At 37.3% G+C, this 17,474-nt stretch overlaps 1 protein-coding gene across 3 annotated transcripts in view; it reads right to left on the bottom strand.

Annotated features, from left to right (window-relative positions):
• Nucleotides 1-17,474, bottom strand: part of LOC115211908 (brain-specific angiogenesis inhibitor 1-associated protein 2) — a 126,147-nt gene that overhangs the window by 47,026 nt on the left and 61,647 nt on the right. For all 3 annotated transcript variants that reach the window (XM_029780655.2, XM_036502770.1, XM_036502769.1), the window contains exon 3: nucleotides 10,893-10,968. In XM_029780655.2, coding sequence (XP_029636515.1) covers nucleotides 10,893-10,968 — 76 coding nt within the window. The remainder of the gene's footprint in view (nucleotides 1-10,892; nucleotides 10,969-17,474) is intronic.

The raw sequence follows: 17,474 nt of genomic DNA, 5'->3' as shown, positions 1-17,474 counted from the left end.
GCTGTGCCATTTTTGGAAGTTAGCACGATACTGAGATGGTAGTAATGTTGAGCCTGCAAATGTTTGAAATTTCCAGAAATTTCTGAAGGAATCTAATCATTCTCTTATTTTGCACATGAGACATTTGGACAAAATTAATGTTAATGTTATTAACTTTTATTAAGACCATTGTACAGATTTAAATTTTTTGCAGAATTTAGCTAATTGTTAACCATATTTACAAAACCAATTGCGAATTTGTGCATTTACTAGCTTTTCCGACATTTAAAAAAAATATTAATTGTTCTCTTTCTTTTGCTCGCTTACTGTATATGTAAGAGCTTTGTGCTAAACACTGATTTAATCATCACAATTTAGTTGTTTACTAACTCACTAAACATGATTATCCTCAAAATTAATTAAAACACATCATTAGCATTAAAGGAAAGCACAATGGAAAATTTTAATCTAGGTTAGCCAAAACCTATAAATAATGAGTTACATGATCATGCATTATACATTCTACCAGACAACAACCTCATTTCTTTGACAAGCTGAACTAAACTGACAAGAATTATGCCTTAGCTATTGTCACAACTAAATCTATGTGATGAATTCAAAGTTGCCATTAAGTATGTATTTGATTGACATTCATATCACAAGAGGGAGGGACTTTATAACTTTGAGAAGACAGATTGGTGGGTTGGTAGTCTTATCCAAGGCAAGCAATTAAAACTAGTTAAAATATGCTAGACCCAAGTTGATAGAACATGGGAGTGGGGAGGAAACCAGCACATGAATCAATTGCTTCTAGTCCTCAATCCTGATTTCATGTGTTCTTGTCACAGACACGAGCCAGTTTTCAATTGGTAGTGAAACCCATCCTACTTGTAAACATGTTTTTGTTTTGTTCTAGATCAGCTCTGATCAAGCAAACCTATAACAATGTGTAACATGATTTTTGTCCTTGGGTAGCAAGCGTTAATTCATATTTGCTTGCCATCACACAGTATGAAAATTGGTTAATATTTCCTTCAAACTTTGCTTTGGTTATGATATTTATTCAAACCCCAAAGAAGCCCTCTCAACACAAGGCTATGATGCTCCCCACCTACTCCTGCTCATGATCAGAGATGCACATATTGTCAGAGACTAAAAGACATGCTCAAGTGGTTAAGATCATACAACTGACAAGCATATCTGTGGTATTGAGCAGAATATTTGCTGTGATGATATTTCTGCTTCAACAACTCAGCAGTGAATCTGTCTGAAATGTAATGGAAAATAGGTCAGGTAGTGAGTGAAATGTCTAATTTTGGGATGAAGTTTTCAGAAATAACCCAATAAATTTACCATTAATTCTGTGAAATGTTCATGGATCCTGCTAATTATTATTATTATTATTACAACTACTGCTACTACTAAGGCAGTGAGCGGGCAGAAGTCAGTACACCAGGCAAAATGCTTAGCAGCATTTCATGTCTTTCCATTTTGAGTTCAAATGCTGCCATGGTAACTTTGCTATTCAACATTTCAAGGTCAATAAAATAAATACCAGTTGAACACTGGGGTCAATGTAATTAACTTAACCCCTCCACCGAAATGGCTGGCCTTGCGCCAAAATTTGAAATCATTATTATCATTAACAATAAGGCAATGAGCTGGGAGAATCATTAGTGTGTTGAACAAAATGCATAGCAATCTCTTCTGGCAGTTCAGGATCTGGATTTAAATTTTACCAATGTCAACTTTGCTATTTGTCCTTTGCGGGGATGGGGGGGAGGCAGTGAAATAAGTACCAGCTGAGTACTGAGGTCAGTGTAACCTACTTGCCTTCTTTGCCAAAGTTTCAAGCTTTGTGCTTATAGCAAAAACGATTATTATCACTATTAGTAGTAATATAATGTGCTGACAGAATCGTTAATGTGTCAGAGATAAAATGCTTAGTGTCATTTCTTCTGGCTCAATGAGTTTAAATTTCTCTGAGGTTGACTCAGTTATTCATGCTTTTCGAATCAATCAAACAGGTACCAACTGAATACTGAGGTCAATGTAATCAACTAGCCCTCTCCTCCAAAATTTCAACCATTTTATAGCAAAAACGATTATTATCACTATTAGTAGTAATATAATGTGCTGACAGAATCGTTAATGTGTCAGAGACAAAATGCTTAGTATCATTTCTTCTGGCTCAATGAGTTTAAATTTCTCTGAGGTTGACTCAGTTATTCATGCTTTTCGAATCAATCAAACAGGTACCAACTGAATACTGAGGTCAATGTAATCAACTAGCCCTCTCCTCCAAAATTTCAACCCTTTTATAGCAAAAACGATTATTATCACTATTAGTAGTAATATAATGTGCTGACAGAATCGTTAATGTGTCAGAGACAAAATACTTAGTGTCATTTCTTCTGGCTCAATGAGTTTAAATTTCTCTGAGGTTGACTCAGTTATTCATGCTTTTCGAATCAATCAAACAGGTACCAACTGAATACTGAGGTCAATGTAATCAACTAGCCCTCTCCTCCAAAATTTCAACCCTTTTATAGCAAAAACGATCATTATCACTATTAGTAGTAATATAATGTGCTGACAGAATCGTTAATGCGTCAGAGACAAAATGCTTAGTGTCATTTCTTCTGGCTCAATGAGTTTAAATTTCTCTGAGGTTGACTCAGTTATTCATGCTTTTCAAATCAATCAAACAGGTACCAACTGAATACTGAGGTCAATGTAATCAACTAGCCCTCTCCTCCAAAATTTCAACCCTTTTATAGCAAAAACGATTATTATCACTATTAGTAGTAATATAATGTGCTGACAGAATCGTTAATGTGTCAGAGACAAAATACTAAGTGTCATTTCTTCTGGCTCAATGAGTTTAAATTTCTCTGAGGTTGACTCAGCTATTCTTGCTTTTCGAATCAATCAAACAGGTACCAACAGAATACTGAGGTCAATGTAATCAACTAGCCCTCTCCTCCATAATTTCAACCCTTTTATAGCAAAAACGATTATTATCACTATTAGTAGTAATATAATGTGCTGACAGAATCGTTAATGTGTCAGAGACAAAATACTAAGTGTCATTTCTTCTGGCTCAATGAGTTTAAATTTCTCTGAGGTTGACTCAGCTATTCTTGCTTTTCGAATCAATCAAACAGGTACCAACAGAATACTGAGGTCAATGTAATCAACTAGCCCTCTCCTCCATAATTTCAACCCTTGTGCCTATAGTAGAGAGGATTATTATTATTATTATTGCAGTGATCTTAGCAGAATCATTAGCACACCGAGAAAAATGCTTAGTGGTATTTCGTCTGCCGCTACATTCTGAGTTCAAATTCCTCCGGGGTCGACTTTGTCTTTCATCCTTTTGGGGTCGATTAAATAAGTACCAGTTACACACTCGGGTCGATGAAATTGACTAGCTCCCTCCTCCAAATTTCAGGCTTTGTGCCTATAGTAGAAAGGATTATAATTATTATTATTATTATTATTATTATTATTTTTCCTTCTTTCTTCAAATTTTCTTCCGTTTCTCGCTGAGTGTTTTCCGTACACATAGGGCAGAGAAGCTCATTGTATGCATTCCCAGATTACACACGCAAATTCACAGGTAAAATATGTATTTAAAAAATTAATGAATAAATAAATTCATGAATGGATGTTGTTTTCACAGTGATAATGCTCTTCTCAGTACATGAGCCATTCCAGTTAACATGATTTTTTGCACTTCCTGTAGGGATGGTAAGCCTGGTATCATTTTCAAATCGGTTTCAGTACCTTTTTTTATCATTCCTAGAGATCCTACAATCACTGGTACTGTAGTCGCCTTGAGATGCCACATTTTTTTTCAATTTCTATTAGCAAGTCTTTATATTTACTAATCTTGTCAAATTCTTTCGCCGCTATATTGTGATCGCAAGGAATACTCACGTTAATTAATAAACACATCCTTTTTGTCTGATCTTTATTATTATTATTATTATTATTATTATTATTATTATCATCCATTATTAAGGCAGTTATCTGGCAGAATCCTTAGCATGCTGAGTGATATGCTTAGCGATATTTCGTCCATCTTCACGTTCTGAGTTCATATTCCACTGAGGTCGACTATGCCTTTCATCTTTTCAGGTTCGATAAATTAAGTACCAGTGAAACAAATTTCAGGCCTTATGCCTATAGTAGAAAAGATTATAATAATTATTATTAGCATTATTCGCCCTTTTGTTTAAGTTTCTATTTTTATAACATCATCATCATCATTGTTTAACATCCGTTTTCCATGCTGGCATGGGTTGGACGGTTTGACTGAGTTCTGGGAAGCCAGCAGCTGCACCAGACTCCAATCTGATCTGGCAATGTTTCTACAGCTTGATGCCCTTCCTAACACCAACCACTCTGAGAGAGTAGTGGGTGCTTTTTATGTGCCACCAGCACAGGAGCCAGTCAGGCGGGCCTGGCATCAATCACATTCAGATGAAGCATTTTACATGTCACCAGAAGAGGAACCACTCAGGAATCGCTGGTCACAGGTACAAATTAAGCTTTACTTGACTCAACAGTCAAGTAATTTTTATTTTTAGCTCTATCATAGTTATTATTTTCATGGTTTTCTTTGTAGTTGTTCAAGTTGCTTATACAATTGTTATTGTTACTGTGGTTATTCCAGCTATAATTATCATACATGTTCCCATAAAAATAATAATGACTAAGAAAAATCAGCACTTATAATAAAAATGACAGCTCCAGTAACAATAAGAACTATAATAAGCAACAGGGAATACAATAACCATGGGAACAACAATAATAGTGTCAAAAACATAAATAAAAATGAACAGAAATTTAATGGGAAACGTGAATAATGTTAATAATAACAGCAATATTGATTCTAATACTGCTAAAACTGAAGGCAACAAGTTGGAAAAATTGATAGCATGCCAGGCAAAATGCTGTGGCATTTCGTCTACTTTTATGTTCTGAGTTCAAATTCCACTGAAGTCGACTTTGCCTTTCATCTTTTCGGGATTGATAAAAACAAGTACAAGTTGAGGATAGAGGTTGATGTAATCAACTAACCCCATCCCTGAAATTGCTGGCCTTGTGCCAAAATTTGAAACTGATATTGGTTTCAAATTCTGACACAAGGCCAGTAAGTTCAGGAGAGGGATTAAGTCGATTACATCAACTCCAGTGTTCAACTGGTACTTACTTTTATCAACCCCAAAAGGATGAAGGGCAAAGTTGACCTTGGCAGAATTTCAACTCAAATAATAATAATGATAATAATAATAATGATGATGATCCTTTCTACAATAGGCACAAGGTCTGAAATTTGACCCCAGTGTGTAACTGCTACTTAACTTGAAATAGGTACCAACTGAGTACTGAGGTCAGTGTAACCTACTTGCTTTTTTGGCCAAAGATTCAAGCTTTGTGCTTATAGCAAAATCGATTATTATCACTATTAGTAGTAATATAATGCGCTGACAGAATCGTTAATGTGTCAGACAAAATGCTTAATGTCATTTCTTCTGGCTCAATGAGTTTAAATTTCTCTGAGGTTGACTCAGTTATTCATGCTTTTCGAATCAATCAAACAGGTACCAACAGAATACTGAGATCAATGTAACCAACTAGCCCTCTCCTCCAAAATTTCAACCCTTGTGCCTATAGTAGAGAGGATTATTATTATTATTATTGCAGTGATCTTAGCAGAATCATTAGCACACCGAGAAAAATGCTTAGTGGTATTTCGTCTGCCGTTACATTCTGAGTTCAAATTCCTCCGGGTTCGACTTTGTTTTTTTTTCCTTTTGGGGGTCGATTAAATAAGTACCAGTTACACACTTGGGTTGATGAAATTGACTAGCTCCCTCCTCCAAATTTCAGGCTTTGTGCCTATAGTAGAAAGGATTATTATTATTATTATTCCTTCTTTCTTCAAATTTTCTTCCGTTTCTCGCTGAGTGTTTTCCGTACACCTAGGGCAGAGAAGCTCATTGTATGCATTCCCAGATTACACACACAAATTCACAGGTAAAATATGTATTTAAAAAATTAATGAATAAATAAATTCATGAATGGATGTTGTTTTCACAGCGATAATGCTCTTCTCAGTACATGAGCCATTCCAGTTAACATGAATACTTAACTTGAAAGGATGAAAGGCAAAGTTGACCTTAGTAGAATTTGAACTTAGACCATAGGAACAAGCAAAATACCGCTAGGCATTTCATCCAGTGCACTAACAATTCTGCCAATTTGCTGCTTTTATATATATATAATAATGATGATGATGATGATGATGATGATGATACAGTTAAGGTTAATGGCAGCAAAACTATCATCATCATCGTATTAATGCTTATTTTTCCATGCTTATTTAAAGATGGACCAAGTACCACTAAGCATTTTGCCTAATAAGCTAACAATTCTGCTAGCTCACCACTTTAGTGATATTTATAATAAGACTGACAATAAGCCATCCAATAATCCTGATAAGACAAATAGAGCACCCGATGTAACTCAAGATAGGAGGACATGCAACTCCAAAATACAAACTAATTGTCTTTTGAGAGGCCTACTGTTTCACTATTGCACTATAATGTTGGGTATAAATATAGAGTTATCAGAATACACTCCAAGCCCATCAGAGTTTACACTGGAACAACAATCAACTTTAAGTGCTGATACTTTGCACACATTAGCTCATTCTCAAGCACTAAATGAAAAATTCTTGACCTCCTTGGTAACCTATGTCCACCACCCGAGAGCTGAAGGTATACCTTATAACCTCCCAGTCTATCAATACTGTAATACCATATTTAGGAAACTGACTAGCATATAATCTATGCTACTGAGAATTCCTAGAAATATTACATGAGAACAAATAATTGGTTCTCTGACATAATTACATTCTGTAATCACTGATATTACAAAACGTTTTCATATTAGCATAAATCATTATTCTCCAACCAAATTAGATAATTCATTGTGTTCTGTCTTTCAGGCACCTTTCTACTTTCCCCAAAACATTTGTTTCCTACTTTGTTTTTCTTTTGTCTCCTATCCATGGTTACATCACTCCTTTCTCTTTCTTGAACTCTACATTCTTTTTATGATGCACTCAGGTCTGTTCTCTGATTTGAGGGAAATCATGGCTATTACACATTCTCACTTATTTCCCCTTCTCTTCCCTCTAGTTAGGAGTTCACGGTCATATCTTCTACCTACCTTCCCCACTTCCTTATATATGATACTTATACTTGACACAACCAACACTGCATTACACACACACACACACACGCACACGCACGCATGCACACATGCACACACACACACACACGCATGCACACATGCACACACACACACACACACACACACACACACACACACACACGCATGCAAATAAAATGCTTGTCACTCTACTTTGATAGGGCTAGTTTTTATTTTGTTACTCCCCCACCCGCCATCCGATATAATTAATGTGGTTCCTTTGAACAGGTCCACCTCACCATATTTCTCATTAATTAAACTTATAACTATTGTTTATAACTTTGTACTGAATGACTCACTCTTAGCAAACCTACCTTTTCCTTCCTCTCTCTCTCTCTCTTTACCATTCCTTAGATTGCTCAGTCCTTCTCCAATATCTCTACCACCCCTCTAGCTATACCTGACCTTGCCTCACTAACACACCAACTTCTCCTTTCTCTTCTGAGTACTCCCCACCAACCTATATTTATACCACTCACTACAACCTCCCTACTTTGTGTCTCTATCTAATTTTGAATCCAATACATATTCATTAACCCTATCCATCTATCAAACATTTGCCTTCATCTTCAGAAGAGAATGCTCCAACACACATGAAGCTATCAGAACCTGTGCTTTGATACATAACTACAATATTTTTTCTACTCTGGGCACAAGGCCCAAAATTTTGGGGGAGGGGGCAAGTCAATTAGATCGACCCCAGTATGCAACTGGTACTTAATTTATCAACCCTGAACGGATGAAAGGCAAAGTTGATCTTGGTGGAATTTGAGCTCGGAATATAAAGACACACAAAATACTACTAAGCATTTCACCTGGCATGCTAACATTTTTGGACCATACTGCAACACATTTCCCCCTCCATCATCCATGCAACTGCCACACCCAAATCAAGGGACAGCTGTAACAACTCCAACCATGCAGCATGTATTTGTTGTTTTCTCTCATCTTTTTTGCTTTTTTTTTTTTTTGCACCTGCCTGTTATATCCATAATGATGTATATTCTATTTACCTGTATAATTCAAGAGCCACTAATTTTCTTAAGTCCAGTGCCAGCCAGGTGAGGCCATAGTGGATCTGGTTGCAAACCCAAGACCTCTCACATCTCTGGCAGAAATGGTTAGCACGCTAGGTGAAATGCTTAGTGGTATTTTGTCTGCTGCTATGTTCTGAGTTCAAATTCCGCTGAGGTCGACTTTGCCTTTCATCCTTTCGGGGTCGATTAAATAAGTACCAGTTACACACTGGGGTCAATGTAATCGACTTAATCCGTTTGACTTAATCCGTTCTGCGTTTAGCCCCTTGTGGGTAGTAAAGAAATAGGAAATACCATCCTTGGGATTCTCTAAATTCTTTGCATCCTTCATAATTTAAGCCCTAACCTTCACACAGACACACTTCCAGCTGCTTATCTAGTACACCCTCAATTCAACAATTGGGACATTTTCGATGCATCATACTCTGCTATAAATCCAAGGCATTCATTATCATCAGCATCATCTAACCATGGTTTGCCAATGTCTTCTCTGGCATGGTTTCTGTGGCTGGATACTTTTTCTAATGCCAACCACTTTACAGTATGTCCAAAGAGCTCTTTTCATGCCACCAACACTTATGTGGGGTACAGTTGAGCAAGAGAGCAACAAAACTCCTTGTAACACCAAAGATGAAACGAAGGCAAGGATTATGGCAGTATTCACCAACTTAAACAAGGAGACTGTCAGAAGAGTTGAAGGAGATTCCGAAGTTGCTTAGAGGCTGTAGCTGAAGCCAAAGGCAATTTTATTGGATATATTTCAAGATACTTTTATGTAATTTTGGTAAATATTTGTTAAAATGAAATGTCAGTGTTATTTTCATTTCTGCCTAATTTAGACAACAATTTATTCACCACACCCTGCATATATGTCTTTGTAGATGTGTATAGATATATATATGCAATTTAACATAAAATATAAATTACTAAGTAGACAAGAACACAAGGAGACGACACAAAAAAACGACAGGTCACTCGAAGCCTCTGATCCTCAGTCGGGAACCGGATCATATTAGTGATTTCGGCTGTTTAATCTCGATATCACTCCGAAACGGCCAGCCCCAAGGACACTCCAAGCCACAGGCATTGGACTCCCTGGCCAGAGGGCCGAATGTACACAGAACAAGGACAGGATGCCACACGAATGTAAAAACAAGAAACAAAAATATATATAAAACAGAAATAAAAAACACGAAGGTGGACAGTACAAAGGACAGAAGCGTCATACGACTTTAGACAATTATTAACTTATCTGGCGGCGTAAATGAAAAAGGCCTTCAACGGCTCAAACGAAGACAACATGGCTGCGGTCAGGCCGAAGTGGCGGTTTGAACGCAGTCACGTGAGAGGACGGAAGAAAGAGAAAGAAAAAGGAAGGCAGGGAGCAAGGAATCAAAGAGAGAGGGGAAGAAAGGGACGAAGGCAATAGGGGGGAGAGAGAGAGAGAAGGGAGTACTAAGGGAGGGGAGAAACACACACACACATATATATGTGTGTGTGTGTGTGTGTGCACATATATATATATATATAATATATATATATATATACATATACATATACACATACACACACACAGACAGACAGGTTCACAGTATGATGTTTGCTTGTTAGGATCAGTGGAAAAAAGTACTAAATCCTGTGAGAAATGAGAAATAAATATGACTGAATGAATACTGGAGTTATACCTGAGCTACCTCAAGTTTCATGCTTAGATAATGCAGTGATCAGATGTGCTTGCATAGCAGATCATGAGCAATCAAGCAATCATTCAGGCATGATATGCTATACAACTCTATATGCTTATTGCACTAACCAAACACGAAACTTGAAATATCTCACGTATAACTCCTGTAGTCCTCTTGTGCCAGATTTTACTATTACCAATCATTGTAATGTTATGCACTTTTTTCTGACCCCACTGCTTGTGGTTCCCATTTCTTGAGACAACTTCTCTCTAAGTATCTATCTGTCCTTTTTCCTTCATTACCTTTCATCACTATTATGTTATTCTTTCTATCTACCCCCTCTCACTTGACAATCTCTCTATTCTCCTTTTCCTTGATTGTGCACTCTTCCTTCTGTATTTCCAATCTTTCTCTCCCTCTATCATTCTTTTTCTACATTTCTGTCTACCTTTCTACCTTTTGTTTGCTTATTTAGCTTACAAATATCTCTGTCGCTTACTAAATGTTTTTGTTACTATCCTTCCTTTTTCATTTCATATATTTTTCCCATTCTCCTCATGACTCATCCATTTTTATCATTCAGTCCAGAGACCCTGACATCTTTTTTTACATCTTTTGTACATGTCTTAGTCTGTCCTCCATGTTATTTCATTTATAACCCAGTTGTGTTTTGCTGTGAGTTAAATGATGAGATCAAGGGAAATAAGAGATAAGAGAAAGTGTAGGAAGGGGAGAGAGAGTTAATGGAATACTGTGAAATGGAAAAAATGAAGCTAAAGGGAGAGAGTGAGAGTGAGAGGATTTGTGTGAGAGTAAGAGTAAAGAAGAGAATAGATGAGAACCACAAACTAACAAATACACAGAGAAAAATGAAGAGGAAGAGTAAAAAAAAATGGTTACTTACTTGTTAGGGCTTTATAGTAGTTTCGAGCAGACAAACTGAGTTGTTTCATGTTTGGTATAAAATTGTCATTTAGGTTCTGGAAGAGAGAGAAACATACATATATATAATATAAATCAATTATAAATTATCATCATCATCATCATCACTGTTTTAACATTCACTTGCATGGGTCAGATGGAATTTGTTGAGACAGATTGTCTACACTACATCCAGACACCCTTCCTGTCACCAACCCTCACCTTATTTCCAAGCAGGGCAATATTTCGCCCATGGCCAAATCTGTTTCCACAGAATACTGTAACTGACTTTACATATCTTGTATGATAGTGACACTTCTTTACACCAATCATACGCTGTCAAGACAAGAAAACAACAACTCACAAACATACATGTGTGCGTGTGTGTGTGTGTGTGACAGGCTTCTTTCAGTTTCCTTTTACTAAATCCACTCACATGAGGCTTTGATGGCCTTGTAATAAATATATAGGATAAAAAGGATAAAGATCCTTCCTGACTCAAGACTCACAGGGGCCAGTTTCCCAGGTGCACTGGGTGACACACTGTGCTCTTCAACAAAACCCGATGTTCCATTTCACTCAGCTGACAAAAATGAGTAATCCTGCAATGGACTAGCATCCCATCCGGGTGGGAAATATATACCTTTTATCTTTTCCTTGTTTCAGTCATGAGACAGCAGCCATGCAGGGACACCGCCTTCACGAATTCTTAGTCAAACGAACCCCAGTACTTTTTCCATTTTTTAAAGCCTGGTGCTTATTCTACCAATTATTTTGTTAAAGTCATTTCTACAGATATTCTATAGAAATTACCCAAAAATGGGTAATGAGTGTACATGCCGCATTTCAGGGGTTTTGATGAAGGGGCATACCAATTTTTGTCTTCAATATCATTGTTTGTTTACATCTGATATCTCGATATGAAACAGTTTAACAAAAATTGGTTCTGGTTATAAGTTCTATAGAATATCTATTCTTTTATTCTTTTATTTGTTTCAGTCATTTGACTGCGGCCATGCTGGGGCACCGCCTTTAGTCGAGCAAATCGACGTGAAATTAAGCGTTTAGTTCAAGAACACAATGTACTGTCTAGACTGGGAATCAAAACCAAGATGTTACTCTCATGAGAGCAACACACTAACCACTACACCACAGGGCTTATACAATGTGGCCTTTCCTTATTTCAGACATTAAGTTTTATGACTGGCTGGACATTCAATAGATATTTCAAAACAGTTGTGCCACCATTTGGTGCCTTCAACCTTTTTCTTTTGTGAAAACAACATACTGCTCACACAGCAAGTCATATGATCATTTGTGTCAATGACATAAATCAATAATCTTTTCTTCTTTTCTTCCTTTCTCCTTCTCTTTCTCTTTCTGACTCTCTCTCTCTCTCTCTCTCCCTCTTTATATATGTATCCAGTGTGTGTGCACTTTATATATACATATATGCACATATATATACATATACACACACACACACATATATATATATATATATAGGCACAGGAGCAGCTGTATGGTAAGTAGCTTGCTTATCAACCACATGGTTCTGGGTTCAGTCTCGCTGCATGGCACCTTGGACAAGTGTCTTCCACTATAGCCTCGGGATGACCAAAGCCTTGTGAGTGGATTTGGTAAACGGAAACTCAAAGAAGCCTGTCATACATATATATGTATGTGTATCTGTGTTTGCCCCCCAGTATCACATAACAACTGATACTGGTGTGTCTACGTGCCCGGAACTTAGCGGTTTGGCAAAAGTGACCAACTGGATAGGTATTAAGCTTACAGAGATTTGCTCAGCCAAAGACGGTGCTCCAGCATGGCCAAATCAAATGATTGAAACAAGTAAAAGAATAAAAGAATATATATATACGCATATAAATAAATACGCACATATATATAAACAAATATACATATATATATATATATATATATATATATACCTATATACACATATATATACACATATATATAGACATACATATACATATATACACATATATATACACATATATATAGACATACATATACATATATACACATATATACATCATCATCATTGTTTAACGTCCGCTTTCCATGCTAACATGGATTGGACAATTTGACTGAGGTCTGGCGAACCAGATGTCTGCACCAGACACCAATCTGATCTGGCAGAGTTTCTACAGCTGGTTGCCCTTCCTAATGCCAACCACTCCAAGAGAGCAGTGGGTGTGGCCTCCTATCTTGCCAGTCCCCAGTCAAACCGTCCAACCCATGCCAGCATGGAAAACAGACGTTAAAAGATGATGATAAGTATATATATATATATATATATATATATATTTATATATATATATATATATATCATCATCGTTTAACGTCCGTTCTCCATGCTAGCATGGGTTGGACGGTTCAACCGGGGATCTGGGAAGCCAGAAGGCTGCACCAGGCTCCAGTCTTATCTGGCAATGTTTCTACAGCTGGATACCCTTCCTAACGCCAACCACTCCGTTTTGAAGTTAATCCAAATATGACAACAGAAAGAGAAAACACAACAACACAAGGACATGGAACAAGTATAGTGTTATTGGATGCTCAGGAAAGGAAAGAAAGAAGGATTTAACGTTTCAAGCGGAGCTCTTCATCAGAAACATAGAAAAAGGAAAGATCCAAGGAAAGGAAGATGGAGGGGAAAAAAAAAAATCGCCATCGATACACACGCAGTCATATATTGAATATATATATGAATATATAAGCACATAATAATGTACATATATGTGTGTGTATATGTGTGTGTGTCTGTGTGTGTGTGTGTGCGTGTGTATATGGAGAAAAAGTCAAAGTAGGAAATGCTAAAATAATTTTACAAAAAACATTTCAGTACTGGTTTCGGTCATTGAGACTTTTCCAACAGTAAGTATGGAAAACAATTAAATTTTGGAAAAATTGAATGAAAAGTATTTTGAAAGGACATTTGAATAGTATTCAAATACAAGGAGCATATACCTTGTTTCTGTCTGTCTCAGTCTAGAGACTTTTTTTCATTTGATACAATTAAAAATAATAATACATAATAGAAAACTCAATAAAAATTCCATCTGTTGTATGAGAATGTAGGTCAGAGTATTCTTATAGAAAATGATTGATCAGGTTAGTTTGTGTAAATAACAAAGTATGACAATAAACAAAGCTATTTCCCTATCAGATATGGGGTCCTGAGCCTAGAGTTAGAGTTGTAAAGGGGACATGGAAATAAAGGGAAGTAAAAACAAAGGGAGGTTGGGAATATGCAGCTGTCATGGCTGTGAATAACCAGAACAACAACCAAGTTCTTATGCAGTATTTCATTGCGTTAATGTGTTTGGTTTATTCATTTGGGACATGGTTACCCAGATGTGATTTTTACGGTCAAAATTATAAATATCAGTAATGTCATTGGCATTGTAATCATCATTTTAATGCTTTTTTTTTATGGTTGTATGGGTTGAGTGAAATTTGTGTGGGTAGATTTTCTACACCTGATTTCCTCTCCTGTTGTCAAGTTTCACTTGTTTACAAGCAAGGTAATAAATATATCTTTGTGGCTAGACATGTTTTCACAGAATATTATACGACTGACACTCATTTACAGTGATCATGTAATGTCAAGGCAAGGCCTCGCTCACACACACACATACATATGACTGGATAGGCTTCTTTCAGTTTCCATCGACCAAATCCACTCAGTAGGCTTTGCTCAGCCCAGGGCTGTAGTGGAAGACAAGATTCCACCCACACAATGGGACTGAGCCCAGAGCCCTGTGGTTTATGGAAGCAAACTTTTTATCTCACACCCATATCTGTATTCGGTCACAACTGTACTTGGTCACACCTGCTCCAACAGCCATGTGTGAATTTACGTGTGTGTGCTTCTGTGTGTGTGTGTGTATGTGTGTATGTGCATATTCATGTTCTCCTGCCCTCACTGTTTGACAAGAGTTGTTGGGTTTATTTTTAATAACTCTGTAACATTAGCTGTTCAGTAAAAGAGATCAATAGAATAAGTATGAGTTTAAAAAAAAAAGTACCAGGCTGAGGTACTTATCAGGAGTGGCTGTGTGGTAAGTTGCACAGGAGTGGCTGTGTGGTAAGTGGCGCAGGAGTGGCTGTGTGATAAGTGGCACAGGAGTGCCTGTGTGGTAAGTGGCGCAGGAGTGCCTGTGTGGTAAGTGACGCAGGAGTGGCTGTGTGGTAAGTGACGCAGGAGTGGCTGTGTGCTAAGTACCTTGCTTACCAACCACATGGTTCTGCGTTCAGTCCCACTGCATGGCACCTTGGGCAAGTGTCTTATACTACAGCCTCAGGCCAACCAAAGCCTTGTGAGTGGATTTGGTAGAAGGAAACTGAAAGAAGCCTGTCATATATATATATATATATATATATATATATGTGTGTATGTTTGTGTGTCTGTGTTTGTCCCCCAACATATCTTGACAACTGATGCTGGGGTGTTTATGTCCCCGTAACTTAGTGGTTTGGCAAAAGAAACCAATAGAATAAGTACTAGGCTTAGAAAGAATAAGTCTTGGGGGTCGATTTCTTCAACTAAAGGCAGTGCTCCAGCATGGCCACAGTCAAATGATTGAAACAAGTATAAGATATAAAAGAGAGTAGTGGTGCCTCTATACCATTCACAATGTACATAAAAGGTTGTACTGAAAGCAAAATAAAGCATGAATTTACTGCAAAGCAGGCATATCAACAACATTTAACTCTACAAAGAAACTACAATAATATATAAATTTTATTACAGTCTACATCAGCTCTCCTTGACAATTCCTGCACAATAAATTGCACACAAAGAACATGTAAAACTGCATGTCTTAATTTCTAAAAGTTTGTACACAGACCACAGCCACCATGCTGTTGTCATACTGGGGCAAGGGCACTACCTAGTTGCTTGGAACTCCTCGACCAGGTTCAGAAGTAAGTTTCTAATTTGATTAGTCTCTCTTTAGCTTTAACTTTGCAACCCTTGTCACATCACTGTGACGTAGCCAGTCTTGGTCTTTTTTGTCAATATTGTCATGGGAAGTTCTCTGATGAACTTTGTCTCCCTTAGTTCCAGATCGCTTTGTGCCATCTCACCTTATTTTGACATCACAGCATCTTCATCCAAATGCTGTTGTGCTTCCACAAATAAGGAAGTCTTTCTACATTCATGGCTTTTTTTCTCTTGAACAGCCAGATTTAGGAACTCTCTTCCATGTCATTGTTTTCCTTTTCCTTATGACCTAAACTTTTTCAAGTCAAAAGGAAATTCATTCTTTTTCTCCTAATTTCTCCTTCTTCAAATTCCTTTATAGTAAGTGGCTTCTTACCTTGTTTGGAACTCTCTCCTAAGAGAAAAAAAAAACAAAAAGTGACCTCCACCACAAGGTCTACACTTTTTTGTGGTATGGTAGTTTGGGTGCCTCAATGACCCTGAGAGTGATGCCAGCAGAGTGCAAGATCCTCATAGGGCCACCCATTGATGGGTCAAAATCTAGGGGTTATACTAATAATGAACCAACTATTTCCAGAGGTAAAAACAGGTTTGCTTAGGGCCAACATTTCTAACTAGATAAAAGCTAAGTTACAGAAGCATCACTGAAAATTCAAAACCAACAAGACTTGGGAGAAGATAACCTTCTCCTAGGGAAACGTGGTGCAGTGCGGCAAAATACAAAAGCAAGCTGCAAGAAAAAGCAGGAATCTGATTGGAGAGAAGCTATGAAGACAACCCAGAGTCAAGAGCAGGAGAGAAAAGTTGCCAATGGCCTATGCTCCAAAAGAAGTGAAGTGCTGAATGTAAAAAATGTGAAGTATGACCTGGTAGCAGGTATCATGCTTTTGCTAGTTGTTTTAGGTGCCTATGTAGTTTCAAGGAGACACAGACATTCTCTTGCCCTCCACATTTTAGACTTGTAGAACATCCAGGATGTGGCAGATACAAAGATGGAGGGAGGACTGTACCAGTACTCAGTTGTTGCTTCTTTTAACTGAGTAGATTGAAACAATGTGAAATGATGTGCTTTACTCAAGGACATAATGCTCAAGTTTGTGTATGATGGAAATTCCACCTGAAGCCACAGATAGTTGGTTGGAAAGCAAGCTTCCTCACCAGACAGCCGTCCTTGTGCATATATATATATATATATATATATATATATATATATATATATATATGCATGCATTTCCCAAACCCATAAGGTTCTGGGTTCAGTCCCACTGTGTTGCACTTTGGACAAGTGTCTTCTACTACAGCCTTGGGCCAACCAAAGCCTTGTGAGCGATCTTGATAGACAGAAACTGAAAAAAAGAAGCCCACTGCTTATTTTTAACTCTTATTTCTAGCAATAAAGGTACTACCTGGCACACTCAGTCACAATTAGTGGTAATTGAATTTTTCCCTTCTCGTTTAATATTGCATATAGTTGCCTTCAATATTGTGTGTGTGTGTGTGTGTGTGTTTTATTTGCTACAGGCATTTGACTGCTGCAATACTGGAGCACCACCTTGAAGGATTTTAATTGAACAAATCAACCCTGTGACT

This window comes from Octopus sinensis, linkage group LG5, assembly GCF_006345805.1.
Source record: "Octopus sinensis linkage group LG5, ASM634580v1, whole genome shotgun sequence".
NCBI lineage: Eukaryota > Metazoa > Mollusca > Cephalopoda > Octopoda > Octopodidae > Octopus > Octopus sinensis.
Note: the sequence above shows the minus strand (reverse complement) of the source record. Positions and strands in the feature narration are given on the sequence as shown.